Source organism: Aquila chrysaetos, chromosome 20 (assembly GCF_900496995.4).
Source record: "Aquila chrysaetos chrysaetos chromosome 20, bAquChr1.4, whole genome shotgun sequence".
NCBI classification, from domain to species: Eukaryota; Metazoa; Chordata; class Aves; order Accipitriformes; family Accipitridae; genus Aquila; species Aquila chrysaetos.
In genome coordinates, this window is record NC_044023.1 from 8,442,457 (window position 1) to 8,458,731 (window position 16,275).

Sequence of the window (16,275 nt, forward strand, 5' to 3'; positions counted from 1 at the left end):
ATAGAAAGAAGCTGAGGCTCTTCCTGATACAGTATTTGTTTGTGCTGAGTATCAAGCAAGATACATATGCTGTACAGAGGTTGAGCCTGAAAATTTGTCTCAGGCTGAAATCTTGTTAGAGGAGGGTTTAACACAAACAGTCCCAAGGACTGAATTGTTTTCACCCAAGAATTCTAAAGGATCTGGGATGTAAAAGTGATAAGCTGTTAATTGTGCTGTGAACCCTTTGGTAAGTCTTAAAAATGGATGTTGTTTCACTTGTTTCCTATCAAACTGTAAGAAGAGTGAAGTTTTTTCTATGTATTAATGACCAGTTAAAAATGGGGGGGGGGGGGGGGGGGGGGGAAAGGTGGTCCACTTTGCAGTAGAAGGAGGATGGTGCCATGGAGATCTGGGTTGTTCAGCATGTTTGTAAATGAAAAAGGAAATGAAAAGTGAGGTAACAATTTCTGGTAACAATTTCCAGGATAATATAATATAAAACTAATTGTGAAGAACAATAGAGTTTTTTCAGTGGACTTCCTACTGTTTTTTGTTTTGTTTAATTATGGGACAAGAAACAACACTTGTTACAGCTAGTCTGTAACCACACCTGTACTGATGGGCCAATTTCTCCCAAATCTGACGTAAAAGCATAGACCTATCAGACCTCTACAGGTTTAATGCCAGTTGATGCCTGGACAGAGGACATTCAATTTATTGTCTTATTGCAGGAAAGGTAGGGAGAACTTGGTTTATCCATGCAGCTTGGCATCAGCCAATTGATTAATATGTATGTGTTCAGACCAGTGTGATCAGAAGTTACAGAAGAGGGAGGGCGTCTTACACAATACAGCTGCATAAACCTTGTTTTCTTAAAAGATCACACTAAAAATAATCCTTGTTGTATAAATACAATGACAAACTCGGTGTTTTCACTGAGGAATGGTATCTTGTATGGGTGCTTCTTTTTGTTTCTTATTTTTAGTATCAGTTCCATGCTTAGCAGTAGTCAAAGCAGCGAACAGAATATTAGGGAAGGAATTGGGAACAAAATGGAAGACATCATGTCACTGTAAATGCATGGTACAATCACGTTTTGAATGTGGCATGCAATTCTGGTCAGGCTGTCACAAAAGTACAGAACAGTTTCTATGTAAGTAGGGAAAAATATTGTAAATAAACTAGAATTCTGCCTGCCTTAAAAGGAGATGACTAACAGAGAGATGATAGATGTCTGTAAAAGCAAGAAGGATTTAGAAAAGGTAACTGAGGAAGGTTTAACCACTGTTTCTAACTATGCAAGGCAGCAAACAAAAAAAGCAGAAGTACTTTTTCAGATTATACATAATTACCCTGTGGAATTCAGTATTGCAGAATGTAGAGGTCAGAAATTACACACAGTGGTGTTTGTTTTTTTTTTAATAAGGCTTAGGGAGATTAATGGAGGATAAATGTACTGCTGGATAGCAGACATGATGGACTGGGTACCAGCTTCTGCCTTGGAAATTTGCTAAACTGCTTATTGTTGGAAGTTGAGTGGAAACTGTGAAAAGACTGCTCTGTGAATGCCCTGTTACCCAAAACTTATCCAAAAGCATCTAATACTACAGCTGGGGACAGGGATGCTGGGCTCAAAGGAGACTTAGCCTAAGCTAGTGTAGCCACTCTTACAGTAGCACAGGAGATCTGAAGTAAGGTCACGTTGTACACTTTGATTTTTGTGCCATAGCTTAGGGTGGTGGTGGTATATTGAAACAGGCTGGCAGTATCCCTGCTTTATGTGTATAGCAAGTAAGAAGTAGGCTTCTTCCTAGATGGTGCTAAAATCTATAGGGGTGTTAATGATATTTTCATAATATGGTTTTGATAGTTGGTTAATTTGAATTGCATCTCATGGTCTTGCTGACCAGCAGCAAAACTTTCGAGTCTGTCTGTAGGTCTGTCTAACGTGTGTTTCACTTTTTCTCCTGTTATAGCGTGGGCACCTTTGGAACAAATTTTCCCCGGCTCATCGTCAATCAATTTAAATGGCTTGACAGGCTTCTTGACAGCCAGGTGGGTACTGATGGTGCAATCACATGTGTGTTTTTTTCAGTCAACTTTGGAATGCCTCTCAGGTGGGGTGAGATCAATTATTATGCTAATGAGAACTGATGTTGTTTTCATATTCACATGCTGAAGGAGAGATTTAATTCTTTCTGGTTTATTATGATCACATTCACTGACTTTTGAACATCCCCTTTTATTATTTTTCTTCATCCCTTGCTCTAAGTCTCCTTTTTCATAAATTTGTATCTGTATGTATGTATGTATCCATATGGGTGGCCCCATTTTAGAGCTGTTGCTGGCAGGAAGTTACAATCCCCTCTTTTTTAATTTTAACAGAGATATTGGATACTTGCAAGCATCTGGGGATGAATTCTCTGTTCCTGCCTTGGTGATTATTTTCCTTCTTTCCCTAAGTCAGTCATTCTCTCTGGTTACTTGTTTCCTTTGCTCACCAAGATAGTTATATCCTACCTGTAAAATACCATTGTTCCATAAAAGTCTATGCTATAATTCACGACTTCAACTTGACAATGAATTAAGGGACGGTTGGTATAAATACAGGCAAGTGACTTCCTGAGTGACCTTACATGCATAATATTGTTGCCATGCTAATGAACCACTTGCTTACGGTGAGACTCGTGTTTTACAAGTGTTCCTCTTGTCTGCAGGATCTTGTCAAGAAGTTAATGCAGATGGTTAATGTTTCTCCTGTACCAATCCAGCATGATATTATCATCAGTTTACCTGAGATCCTGGAGGATTCCCAGCAAAGTGAGGTTGCCAGAGAGCTCAGGTACAGATGATTCTGGCTGGTTTTTTTCTTTTTTTACCTTTTTTTTTTTTCCTCCTTGCACTTAACAGAAAAGATATCATGTGTTAATGCAGGTTGCACCCATACTGACTAAAGTAGTAGGATAACAGTTTGTTTCTGTTAATGGTAACGTTCAGGGACAGCTATCACTGGCTTAGGATGTTTTATTTGTGCTCTTAGAGAGGTCTAAATGCTCCAAAAGTACTTTTATCTAAAAAATTACTGAACCCTTAACTACCTGGATACAGCACAGGTAGAATCCAGTTAAGTACTCATTACTTTTGCTGGATCAGTCTGTGATCAGTCACTTGCATATTACTGTAGACAGCTTTTGATTTGGCTTGGAATCTGCTACAGTAAGGGTCAACGCTGTTTTTATTAATAAAAAAAAATAATCCCACAACACAATAAATGTGTGCACAAAGCAGAACATTCTGGCTCTTTTATGTACATTTCTCCAGCATATTTACTGACCCAAAGAACAGGGGGACCTAATACCAACAGTCATCCTCCCAGAAAGTGCTACCTTAAGCTCGCCCTTGCATGTCTTTTTTTATAGTGTATTCATTTTACACAATAATTTTTTCAATAGTCTTAGCCTATATTTAATTATACATGTGAGTATTTCTAATTCTTATCATTACACAGATGACTTACATTTATGGCTGTGCAAATTATCTTTTCATACCTGTAGTCATTATTTCAGCCTACACCTGCAAGCAGTGCACCCTGTTCCTTGTACCCTCTCAAAAGTAATTGTAGCTTTGTGTTTCCATTCTCAGTTTACTGTCTCAGCTCCTAGATAAAAAAGCCCCACACAATTAAATTTTTTATGCTAATCAAATTCCTAAGACTTCTGTTTTGTCTACCTGTATTTTTTCACAGCTGAGAATCTAAACAGTATCAGCAAGGTATATTTATTTCCATATTCTTAATAACCTCTACCCATTTCTGATGTGGAAAAGTACTCATTGCTTATTGTAATGAATTAGGGAGCATAAAAAGAATTACCAGGAAGCTGAGGATGATGTGTTTTTCAACTAACAAAATTCAAGTAGAGCTTCTTGCTAGAGAAAGTTTATAGAAACTTAGATGGCAGCCAGGAATGATTAGATGAATTTCGGGAAAGGAAAGTCCACGAGGCTGTTAAACACAGCTGCACTCCCTTGGTCAAGAAGGTGCCAAACCACAGCTTGCTGGAAGCCAGACCAGTTTACATAGGAAGCATTTGTAAATACTTGTCCAATTCTTAGTCTATTTGTTCCCTATTGACCAGTGCTGGGAAAAGGATGCTGAATTAAACAGGTGTCTGGTTGGGCCCATTGTACCTTTCATTACATGTTTGCAATTATTAGAGCAAATAGTGTGAGTAGGGGAGAGGTCACACAAGACAGATTCAGGCCCTGACTTTGGTGGCGATCTCAATTACACTTTGCTGTTGGCACGTCCATGGGACAGAAGTGTGGCTAGAAGGTACCAGACCCAAGTGATGTGTGTGGTTAAATCATATACCAGCAATCTCACTAATTTTTTCTATTTATGGTGAACCCAGGACCTTCCAGTTTTCAAGTTCTTGCTTGAGGCTTGTACCAGGTCTTTGTCCATGCTCCCTGTTTTTACAAGATTTGAAAAAGATAGATTCTTCATATCTCTTTCTAGTCAGCAACCACAGAATCACAATTCAGCAGGTTCAGAGAGGAGTGATAATTTAGGGAACAAGTTTTCCATAATGCCAGTGGCTTATGTTGTTCTCAGTTTCAGAGATTTTTTTGCAGTGACCACAAAAACTACTGGAATCATCCAATTTACTAAAGATCCATTCATGGCTTTATTAAAAGGATCATTTGTTTTCTTTTTCTTGTGTATTAGCTGCTTACTAAAACAGGGCAGACGGCTAACAGTTCCAATCCTGGATGCCCTTTCTCGTCTGGATCTTGATGCAGGCCTTCTGGCTGAGGTAAGAGCTTTCACTGAGCAGTTGAGCAGAACCCAACCCCTGCTTAGCAACATGAGAGCTAGAGCTGTTCAATCCTTCAAAGTATTTTGCTAAATCTGACTCCTACAGGCCTTTAAAAGTCCTGACCTAGCTGAAATTGGAAAGGAGTCAGAGAAACTAAAACTTTTGGAAACACGCATGAGGGGTTCAGTGAGGAACAGAGAGAAGTTTTCTGGCTGTTACAGTATGCATTCAAAAATTTCAGACACAGCTGTTTTAGCAAATGCAAAAGCACTTGGTCCTGTTGCAGTAAATTTTTAGTGCCTATCTTAAACCTGCTTATTGTCACTATTTCTTTTTTTGAAGTACATTGACCAGACTAGACTTCTATATTCTAAGTAAAGGCAGACTGATGATTAAATAATTGCATGATCATAGTTTTTCTCTGCAGAATGCTGATAAAGGAGAAGAGACGATGTGTCTTGTGTCTTCTGGACATGTTGGATTGTTGCACTTGTTGCAGTTAGGCATCTTTATGAATAGAATAAAATTGGTTCATTTGAGTGCATGAAATACTATTTTACATAGTCCCGAAAGGCTAGTGCTCATAACAGGCTACACCTCTTCCATGCCTTTCCCTTTTGAAAGCCATTTAAAAAATGATGGAGCCAAGCTCTTCTTGGCAGTGCCAAGTGAAATAAGGGGCAATGGCCACAAATTACAGCCTAGGAGGTTCAGGTTGGACATTTGGAAAAATGAGTTAGGGTCTGCAGCACTGACATAAATTATCAAAGAGGTGGCAGGTCTTGGGGGGCTTTCCTCCATCTTGGATATCTTCAAGACTCAGTTAGCAAAGCCACGGTGAGTCTGATGTAGTACTGACAATATTCCTGCTCTAAGCAGAAGGCTGGACTGTAAGCCTCCAAAGATTCCTTCCCACTAACATAACTATGTTTCTGTGAACCGTAGTCTTGCAGCTGATCCAGTATTGCTTTCTCCTCAGGTGCGGCAGTCTGCCATGACCATTGTGCCTTCTGTAAAACTGGAAGATTTGCCTGTAGTAGTAAAATTCATCCTGCATAATGTCAAGGCAGCAGATGCAGTAGAGGTACAGTATTTTTCTCTGTACTAAAGACCAGTAAGTTTCTAATCCAGTGCGTGTTTTAACAGAGAGCAGTTGCTTCACACACAGAGGTGTATGCTTTAATGTTTTCAAGTAAAATTTTTAATATTGCCAAGCTGTTGTCCCAAAAGCTGTGTTCTTTCACCCAGTGTGTAATAAGCCAATCAACACATCACGTCGAGATATTTGTCTTTATTGCTATACTGCAGTATAGGGTGCCAGCTCTCCAAATACCTGCACACCTTTAGAAAAAAGGTCGAGGTTTTTATACAATCTTGTGACAAGGAAACACACACAGCAAAAATTGTGATAGGCTACACAAACTTATATAGTGAAAAGATCTTTTGAACATGTCATGCTCTTGTCCAGTTCATTATATTAAGGTGGTCTCACATTTACATACTCATTATGCACAAGTGGGTGTTAATTTCAGTATTAAAATTAAGCGAGGCAAGGCAAGGACAGGGTCTTTACTTGATTCTCATCCAGCATTGACTAATTTACTGTTATCTATTCCTAATTAATAAGATGTTCTCGGTTCTACATACCGCACATATTCTAAGTCTCTACTTAAGTTTACATGATCACCTAGCAGCACCTCCAAGGTAATGCATTTCTTCATACCAACTATTTAAAAATTTGTTAAGTTTTGCCAACTTTGCAAGTTAATTCTGCGAGTTACTATAACAAAGCATCAAAGCACATGTAGAAACTGTATCTGTCCTTCGACATGGATTTGGCTATGCAGCCTGAGAACTGAAACCTCCTCCTTTCTGCTGGCTATTGTAGAGTTTTCTCATTTGTTCTTAGAATTTTTTTGGGGGGGGGGTAAACATCTTAAAGAACTCAAAGCAGTCAAATTGTCTTGAGCTAAACTCTTAGACTGAAAAGCTGTAGTTAAGTTAAGCTTTATGCCTCTGAATTTTATCTAAGAATTGTGCATTGTACAGACCTTTTAAGGGTTTTAAATTCCAGAAGTATCCAACAGACATGGGACTGCAAGTTGGTAATTCTCTTCTTTTCTCCATTGAGTTCGTGTTTTGATAACATTCCTACAAGGGTAGTACTCCTGTTGGAGGACCATTTTCATTCTAAGGTGTAAGCTGCTTCAGTTTTTGAAGTTGCTTTATCTAAGGAAACATACTCAGCATATTTTAAAAATTAACCTGATGTATTTTGTCGAGCCAGCCTTGCGGAACTATTGAACGTGCCTTTTTTTCATACTTTGAGGAAGCCTCAGCCTAAGCCAGATGAGGATTGTGATCTGCCCAAATCTTTCAGGGAGATCACTGTGAAAACAGCATGCCTATAACATGCAAACCAGTCTGTGCTGATGCACTGCAAGTTGACAGCAGTCAGATTGGTAAACTCACATGCCCCAGAATTCCTCTGGCTGTCATATATCTTGCACAGCTACTAAACAGGATAAAACTAGTTCACAGCAGCATACAGCAGATATAAGTGGAAATTTCATGGAGTAACTCGTAAGAAATCTTTTCCTGCTTTTTGCATGCATCTGCAACATCAAGACATGACGGGTGAAGAGCAAAGTGCTGCTGGTGCATTTTCTAAGTTTAAAAAAAAAAAAGTTTGAGGATGCTTAAATGCTTATGAGTCTTTACAAATACATGAGTTCTTGATTTGTAATTTTAGGGTTATTCTGGGAGATTGTGTTTTCTTGTTCCTCAGCTTTTTCTGTTCCTCCCTTATATTATCACAGTGATTTGTGCAAGGATTTGTATTTTACAGGTGATTTCTGATCTTCGTAAGAGCTTGGATCTGTCATCATGTGTTCTGCCCCTGCAGATCCTAGGTTCCCAGAAGAAGCTTAAAAGCCAAGTCCAGGCCAGGTACTTGAACAGATTTACATGATTCTCCAAGGGTAATGTGGGACAAGAGGACTTCAGCTTTTCTTTATCTGGTCACTCTGGCACACATGGTTACATACATGAGGCTAATTTATCCCACGTAAAGGTTCTGACACCTTTATTCCTTCCTGCTTGGTGTTAATATAACACATTTGTCAGTCTTTGCCCGGCTGTCTTCCCCTGCCATGCACGTAGTTCCTTTGAGCCATCTGCATCCATGTCTGCATGGGAGTAAGCAACTCTATAATAGAGTTGCTGCCAGTTCATCTGTTTTAAATTCCCTCCAGTATGTTTTTGGTTGATTCTGCAACCTTTGCTTCCACCCTTTTCCAAAATTCCCTATCCTTGCCAGAGCATTTGCTCTAGAGCATGGCTTCTTTAAGTAACTGCTGTGACTGCTAGGCTGCCTTGTTCCTTTTACTACAGTATTTAAGTGACTGAGTCTCCTCCTTTCTGATCATTTACAGTTCTTCCATGAGTCAAGTAACCACCAGCCAGAATTGTGTGAAGCTACTTTTTGATGTGATCAAGTTAGCTGTGAGATTTCAGAAAGATGTCTCTGAAGCATGGATTAAGGTAAGATACATGCATCAGTCCTTGTTTCCTTATTTAATTGGACTTCTAGTTTGAGCCTGAGCTTTTCTTGTAATCAAATGTGTTATTAAAAGACAAATGTTAACCCTTCATTTTACCGATACAGATTTCATTCTGTGTTCCAAATTAGCAGTGCTTTCTCAGGAGTCTGCTTTCTTCCTCAGTTACCAATTTCACAGTGCTTGCAAAATGGCCACCGGGCTCCACTGTACAGACCCCAGATCTTGAAGTGCAGGATAAACCTGGTTCTACATGTTTACAAGAGTGCTTTGGAAAAAACAGTCTTAGATTTTTTTTCTGTCTGTAAGAGAGTAAAAACGTATACCCATATGTTGAGATTGAGCTGTGTGAAGCCTTAAGGTGCTTGAAAATGTCCAGCTAGAAATCAATATTGGCTGGTATTTGGCTAAATTTAATTTTAAATTGCATTTCAGTGTAAACCATGAGATGCTTCGTGTTCTCAGCCTTTCATTGCTCATTACCTTAGTTCCTTTTTCAAGCCTGCTGTTGTTTGAGAAAGTCCTCATTCAAGCTGAATTTTCATGCTGATTTTTTGAGTGCCTTCTGTGTTCTCTGCTGTTGGCAAGATCCAGTTTGCTGGCTTTGATAGCTGTCCTGTTGTGGAGGAGAGAAATCTGTGACCAGTATTTCTTTTGGTGTCTGCCTTTTTTGATTTGGTTTTGGAATATAGTATTGTACTCTAGCATAATAGCTTCCTTGGTTTTTTTTCTCTTAGGCTATTGAGAACACCACATCTGTATCTGACCATAAGGTAATACTTCTGACTCTGCACTTGTCTCTGGGAGTATCGTCTTCTGCTGGTGTTCTCAAGGGCTTTCCTTGTGGATGTAGATGAGGACATTTTTCTAGTTGGAGCAGAAACTGCCAGTGATGTTGCATGGGTGGTTCTTTTGGTATTTGACTTGTTCCTAGTATAACAGCCATCCATTTTCTTTGTAACTCTTAGTTCATCCCTTCTGAATGTCAGGGGACAGAGTTATCCTGCTTTAATTCTTTCCTGTTGGACTGATAAGGTTTTTCTACAGTTGTGGCTTTAGGGCTTTTTGAGCTCTTGATTTTTTCCTCAGTTTTCATTTCAAAGTGTGTAGTTGTCTGGACTGTTTGATATCTTTTCAGCAGAATGATTGGTGGTTATTTCCTCTAAAAGGTTCTGGATCTGATAGTTTTGCTGCTAATCCATTCTACAAACACCAAGAACAGGAAGCAAACTGAGAAAGTATTGAGGAGCAAAATTCAACTGGGCTGCATGCCAGAACAGCTGATGCAGAATGCCTTCCAAAATCATTCAATGGTCAGTGCTGATTCTGCTTTGGGACTCGATCTTCTCTTTTATTTCTCAAAGATCTTGTCAGATGGTGATTTAACCCTGTACTGCATTATTTATACTATTCCAGTTATGTACACGTACTTCTGTTTTTTAATTTTTGGTTCCAGATCAGTGTCCCAAGGCACATGCCCTCTGTTGTAACTGTCATGTGTTTTTTTCAGAGATGAGCTTTCCTCAGATGGGCTTTTTATGTTGGTGCAAAACCTCTCAGCCTAAGAGATGTGGTCTAGCCCAAGATCTCCACTGTGTGTTCCAGGCATGCTGTTGTCTCCCACAGTGTTTTTAGAAGTTCATATGTTTATATGCACTGTTTTTCAAGTGCAATGTTTTCTAGGCCTAAATATATATAGGGCATATGTTTGTAATGTGATGTAAATTACCATTTAGTATGAGAAAATGAGAAACGCTGAGTTATGAATTCAAAATTAGTTAATTCAACTATAATAATGCCTTAAGTAGCCACATTTTATTCTGAATATAAGTGGGTTTAATTCAGTTTTAGTTTAACTCCCATCCAGAATAAGTTAAGATCAAGTAAATTAGGCCACTTTACATCTGAATAACAGCTTGTTGTTCAAAGGCACTCTGTGTGATTAAGCTAACTTTAAAAGTATCTTGATGTAGCGGAGTCCTTCTGTTAAAGTAAGACGAAGAGTGTGTCTGTCCTGGGGCTTATATTTAGTGATACATTGCTGTAATGTGACTTCCCTGGTGTCACCCATAAGAGATACGCTGCTGTGAGCTCTGTAGCTTTGCAGGTTGGCTTCTTAACCAATCTGGAAATCCTTTGTGTGGAGAAGGTTGGAGAAACCCATTCTGGTGTGCCTTATCTGCTCTTGTTGCCCATTTGTGCAAGAGAGGACAGTCAGAGAAGGCAGGAAAGCACCTACTAAACTAAACAAAGCTTTTGGGATGAGCTGGAGCACTCTCTTTATTTAGAGAACTGAGTGTGTTGAAAACAAGCAGCAATAATCTCCTCTTTCGTGATTTCTGTATTTCAGGTTATCAAAGACTTTTTCCCTTCAATCCTAGCACTTGCTCAGATGTTTCTGCACTCCGCACACCCAGCCATAGTCTCCTTTGGCAGCTGCATGTACAAACAAGCTTTTGCAGCCTTTGACTCTTACTGCCAGCAGGTATAGTGTGATGGATGGCATCTGTTTTATTTGTTTGCGCTTTGTTCTAGAATGTATGTCATGATCCTTTAGAGGGAGAGGATTTTAGGCAGTTGGAAGCCTTTGGAGAGAGGTCTGTTCTGTAGAGGAAGCCAAGCAGAAGGTGGGGAGCAATCACAGCAAGACTCTGGCAGCAAGTGAGTCAAGCACAGAGACTGCTGGGAGGAGCGGGGAGCAAACAGGCAGGCCTCAGAAGTGACAGAAAAAACAATATGTAGCAGAGGGGACTGTGCTGGGTTTGCTGCAATTCAGAAAGCAAACAAATTGACTGAGATCTAGCCAGGAAGTCAGGATTGGCCCCCAGGGTCATGGAGGAGATTTGTTTGTAAACCCATATTCCTGTTCTATCTTACCTAGTCACTTTGAACATCCTCTATTTTAAAAAGCCATTGTTATAGTTTGTATTGAAACATTTTTTCCCTTTCCTTCGATAACTTACTGTGATGAAAAAGTTTACAGATTTCCCTCAGAGCTCTGACCAACTTGGGCTCCTGCTGCATATTCTGAAATAACCACAGACTAGGCTTTCAGCTCAGAGTGTGAGTTCCTGCAGACGTGCTGACATCAGAAAATTTAGGAACTGAAGACAGCTCTGCACAAGCTTTTGAATGTATTTGCACTTTTTTGGGCACAGTATGTTTATAATTAAGAGTGTTTCTAGCATTGTATCTGTATTACTTATTACAGCAAACCTAACAAACAGACAAACAAAAAAGCAACTGGGAAAAACCTGAGATGTGAAGGCATACCATGTCATCTGCAACAAGCTAGTGAGTCTAGTAATACTTCAAGAAGTTAAGAATTTCAGGAGGATGGCTATACTAGTAATTAGTGACATAGGAAAGACCCAGATCCTCAGACAGTGGATGGGAGTGGAGACAGATCCCTGTCCAGAATCAACTGAAGTAAGGCCATAAAAATATTTTTGAAAAAAAAAATGTCAGTTTTGAACTGCTGTTGAAAAATATTGTGAAGACACTGGAACTGCTGAAGTTAGAGGTGATGTCTTCCTGGGTATGGCGCAGTGTTCTCTGCGACTAAGAAAATAAGGTAGATTTTTATCATATTATGTGTTGGTAACAAAGAGTAGAAGCTGCAGTAGTGTTAGCAAGCAGGCAGGAAAAATTTGGCGAAGAGCTGCTTTATGGAATCATGGGAGCTTTTAGAACAGAATAAAATTCAGGCTCAAGGAGAAAGTCAATATTGTGGATATCAGGAATTAAAGAGCAAACTGAGAAGGACTTAGAATAATAGGGTTGAGTTTCAGCATGATTATCCATACTCGATCAACATATTCTATATGAGCAGAACAGGGCAGACATTGTTGATATTTCACTATGGTTTCTCTGGGGGCTTTTTCCTTAGGAAGTTGTGACTGCTTTGGTGACTCATGTATGCAGTGGAAATGAGACAGAATTGGACATTTCTTTGGATGTGCTCACTGATTTGGTGATGCTGCACACATCCCTGCTGATGCGCTATGCCACCTTTGTGAAGGTATGTATATTTCTGGGGGCATACTATATTTCAGGTCACTTATGGTACTTTGCCTCAGATCCAGAATAGGTCAGTACTTTTCAGAAATAGAGGTATTGGAACAACTCGTAACTGTAAAGCTATCTATCTTGAGAAATGCCGTGGTCAGAAGTGAAAGGTATCTGCTATGAAAGCACGAACTGTAAGATAGGACTGTATGATTTTTTTGACAGAAGAAATTGAGATAGACAAATTAAAAAAGTTACCCTTCCCTGTAGCTGGAGAATGCTTAAATTGCAGGCATGGAATGACACCTGTGACAGAAGGAAAAAGCTGTCTTTATTAACATCAGCTGTTTCAAATACTTGGCACAAACCTGTCCGCTTTGTGGACTGCCTGTTCTACCACATTGAAAGACTGACAGTACTTAGCCAGTATTTGAATCCTAAAACAAAACTCCTGGCAGGGATGGGAAAAGACTTATGTCCTAAAATTTAAAAGAAGAAAGTGCTCAACTGGGAGAAAAAAATGGACTATTGACTCCTAAGAATGACAAGCAGGGTCAGGCCTGCCCAGTTGCCTGTTTTCAAAAGTAGTAAAAGTGGAGATGCAAGTGAAGAGCAAAACAGCAAGGCACGCATGTAGCAATACTTGAACATTCCTCCAAGAGCCCTTGAAGAGTATGGGTATGGGTATTCCCCCCACCCCTCTGACTTTTTTTGTTGCCCCCTTGGTGTTGGTGGATTCCGTAGTTTGTAAGTACACGCTGTGGGAAAGCTATATGCTTTTTACTGTTTAGCTGGTTGATTGTTAAATGTAAATTACTTGCTTAAAATATGCGGTGACATGGACAGTGGGATTGAGTGCACCCTCAGCAAGTTTGCCAACAACGCCAAGCTGTGTGGTGCGGTCGACATGCTGGAGGGAAAGGATGCCATCCAGAGGGACCCTGACAGGCTTGAGAGGTGAGCCTGTGTGAACCTCATGAAGTTCAACAGGGCCAAATGCAAGGTCCTGCACATGGGTCAGAGCAATCTCAAGCACAAATACAGGCTGAGCAATGAGTGGGTTGAGAGCAGCTCTGTGGAGAAGGACTTCGGGGTATTAGTGGATGAAAAACTGAGTATGAGCCAGCAATGTGCGCTTGCAGCCCAGAAAGCCAAAACAAAAGAAGCATGACCAGCAGGTCGAGGGAGGTGATTCTGCCCCTCTACTCTGCTCTCATGAGACCCCACCTGAGTACTGTGTTCAGCTCTGGGGCCCCCAACATAAGAAAGACATGGACCTGCTCAAGCAAGTCCAGAGGAGGGCCATGAAGATGATCAGGGGGCTGGAGCACCTCCCCTATGAAAACAGGCTGAGAGGGTTGAGGTTGTTTAGCCTGGAGAAGAGAAGGCTCTGGGGACACCTTATAGCTGCCTTCCAGTACTTAAAGGGGGCCTGCAGGAAAGACGGAGACAGATTCTTTAACAGAGCGTAGTGATAGGACGAGGGGTAATGGTTTTAAACTGAAAGAGGGTAGATTTACATTAGATATTAGGAAAAAATTCTTTACTGTGAGGGTGGTGAGGCACTGGAACAGGTTGCCAGAGAAGCTGTGGATGCCCCATCCCTGGAAGCGTTCAAGGCCATGTTGGATGGGGCTTTGAGCAATCTGGTCTAGTGGAAGGTGTCCCTGCCCATGGCAGGGGGGTTGGAACTAGACGATTTTTAAGGTGTCTTCCAACCCAAACCATGCTATGATTCTATGATTCTAAAAAAGGCATTAAGATCTGCCATGAGAATTTGGAATGCAATCTGTCACAGACTCGATGGGTATAACAGGAAAAAATGGGACTTGCTTGTCTCCTGGCAGAGGGAAGATGTGATAAGGACTCAGGGTTGAAAGTAGTCTTTGGAAGAGACAACCTAAAACTCCTGCTCATAATTGAATGCATTGTCAGAAGTGCGATGGGCAGTACTTGCTCACAGCAGTCTGCAAAGACCTGCTGAGCTTCCTCCTGACCTTGTTTGCATGTTCTTGAGCTGGCAGATAACTTGCAGATTGTGGTTTCTATGGGCTGATCCTTGATGCATTACCAAAGCTTGTATGTGAAACACATTAATCGGTGCTCTGGCCACAGCTCAAGGTCTGGCAGTGCACCATGTTTGACATGCATCTCAGAGGTGGTTGAGATGCTAGCCAGTTACCTGTAAAAAGATCTGTAGAGCTGCAGATGCCTGCCGTATTTGACATTGAGCTGGAGCCTCTCCAGCACAGAGAGAGCATGCAGATCTTAGTACAAATCATCTCCCCAAACAGCTATTTTTTAATCTTAAAACTGGGTGAATTTTCTTGAGGGTTGCAAAAGTGGTTATCTAGTCTCGTCAAACTCGACACTTCATTCCAAATCCTGCTTGAGGTTGGCCAGTAGTAGGAGAAAAATAATGGCAGCAAAATGCTGTGTCAGTCGTAGGAAAGCTAGTTTGGCTCTGGGAAACAGCTGGACTCTTTTTCACTGAAGTACTGGAAGAAGAAATATCCTGAGAATGCCAGCCAGCAGAGAAAATTCAACCCCTAGATTGTTAACAACTTGACTGTTACAAGGCTTGTAATGGAAATACTAGTAAAAAACCCATAAAGTTCATTTTGTCAAATACTTTGAATCTTATGACAAAACCTGTGATAGAAGATAAATAGCTGTCACTAATGGGATTGGAGCACTCCCAAAATCCTTATTGTAGCCAGATTGTTCTTCCCATTCAGCCTGTGAGAAAAGGAACTGCTGTAATTAAGGCCAGAGCAATAGTTCTGCATTTATGTTTGTTTAATTTCAATGTAGCTTTTTCCTGCATGTACAAAAAAAGTAAAGTTAATTGTCTTCCCCGCGGTTGACAATTGATGTATTTTTGGGAATATGGAAAGGGTTTCTTGATACATCTGAGCTAGTTTGTGGCTTCTCTCTTGCAGACCATTTTAGACTCTACACAGAAACTGAATCCATGCCAGATCCGGAAGCTTTTCTACATTCTCAGCACACTAGCATTCAGCCAAAGGCAAGAAGGAAACTATATTCAGGTAAGCAGAGACACAACAGAAAGGAGTTCAGGCTGTGCCTTGGTCCTTTTTGCTAGGTTAACTTCCAGAGTTTGTGTTTTGCAAATAATGGCCTCATCTATGAACAGTGATTGATGTCAGGATGTCCTTCAGCTTAAAATTCTCTTCTCCCCCAATGACTGCAAACCAGCTTGAAGCTCCAGACTTTCCACCCTGTATAGCAAGGGCTCATCACAGTGACTGCATGCCTCACATCTTTCCCAGAAAGGTCCTCTTCTTTTGCGTATCTAAGAAAGGTAGAGTTGTTAGAAGTGTTGGTGGAAGGGGACCGATGGCAGTCTCTAATCTAATCTCCCAGTCGAAGTGGGACTGTCATCAACATGATACCAGGTTGACTGTGGCTTTGTCTAGCTGAGCCTTGAAGACTTGCAAAAGTGTAAATTCAGCAGCCTTTTTGTCAAGCTTTGTTTCCTCATTGCTTGGAAGCATTCAGAAAGCATATTTCAGCTTCCTCCCCGAGATGTTCATCTTGATTCAGCTGCTTAATGTTTGCACACCAGAGACAACACACTCTCACGTTAAAAGAACTGAACTACATAGAACTACTCTGCTGTGAAGTGGTAGACTTCACACCTTTTGTGCTTCTAGTTTAAACACAAGAAGCTATCAAACCTGGTCTGTCTAAATTCATATTCGTTTTACCTTGTATGATTCAGCTGCAGCATAATAGTGGTGGTATCAGATACCTTTGTCTGGATTTCTGACTCCTTGAGAATGGCAGTGATCAGATAAAGATAAAGAAATATCTCAAAGACGTTTATTTCACAGTGGAGATGTCTGGGTTTAAAATCTTCCTGTTCATAAAGCTCAGCTCTT

The 16,275-nt window shown here is 40.5% G+C and overlaps 1 protein-coding gene across 9 annotated transcripts in view; it reads left to right on the forward strand.

Annotated features, from left to right (window-relative positions):
• Positions 1-16,275, forward strand: part of FANCD2 (FA complementation group D2) — a 63,821-nt gene that overhangs the window by 14,554 nt on the left and 32,992 nt on the right. For all 9 annotated transcript variants that reach the window (XM_030043673.2, XM_041118678.1, XM_041118682.1 and 6 more), the window contains 11 exons: positions 1,959-2,037; positions 2,700-2,824; positions 4,712-4,799; positions 5,782-5,886; positions 7,651-7,751; positions 8,237-8,345; positions 9,100-9,135; positions 9,532-9,675; positions 10,713-10,847; positions 12,252-12,383; positions 15,313-15,420. In XM_030043673.2, coding sequence (XP_029899533.1) covers positions 1,959-2,037; positions 2,700-2,824; positions 4,712-4,799; positions 5,782-5,886; positions 7,651-7,751; positions 8,237-8,345; positions 9,100-9,135; positions 9,532-9,675; positions 10,713-10,847; positions 12,252-12,383; positions 15,313-15,420 — 1,162 coding nt within the window. The remainder of the gene's footprint in view (positions 1-1,958; positions 2,038-2,699; positions 2,825-4,711; positions 4,800-5,781; positions 5,887-7,650; positions 7,752-8,236; positions 8,346-9,099; positions 9,136-9,531; positions 9,676-10,712; positions 10,848-12,251; positions 12,384-15,312; positions 15,421-16,275) is intronic.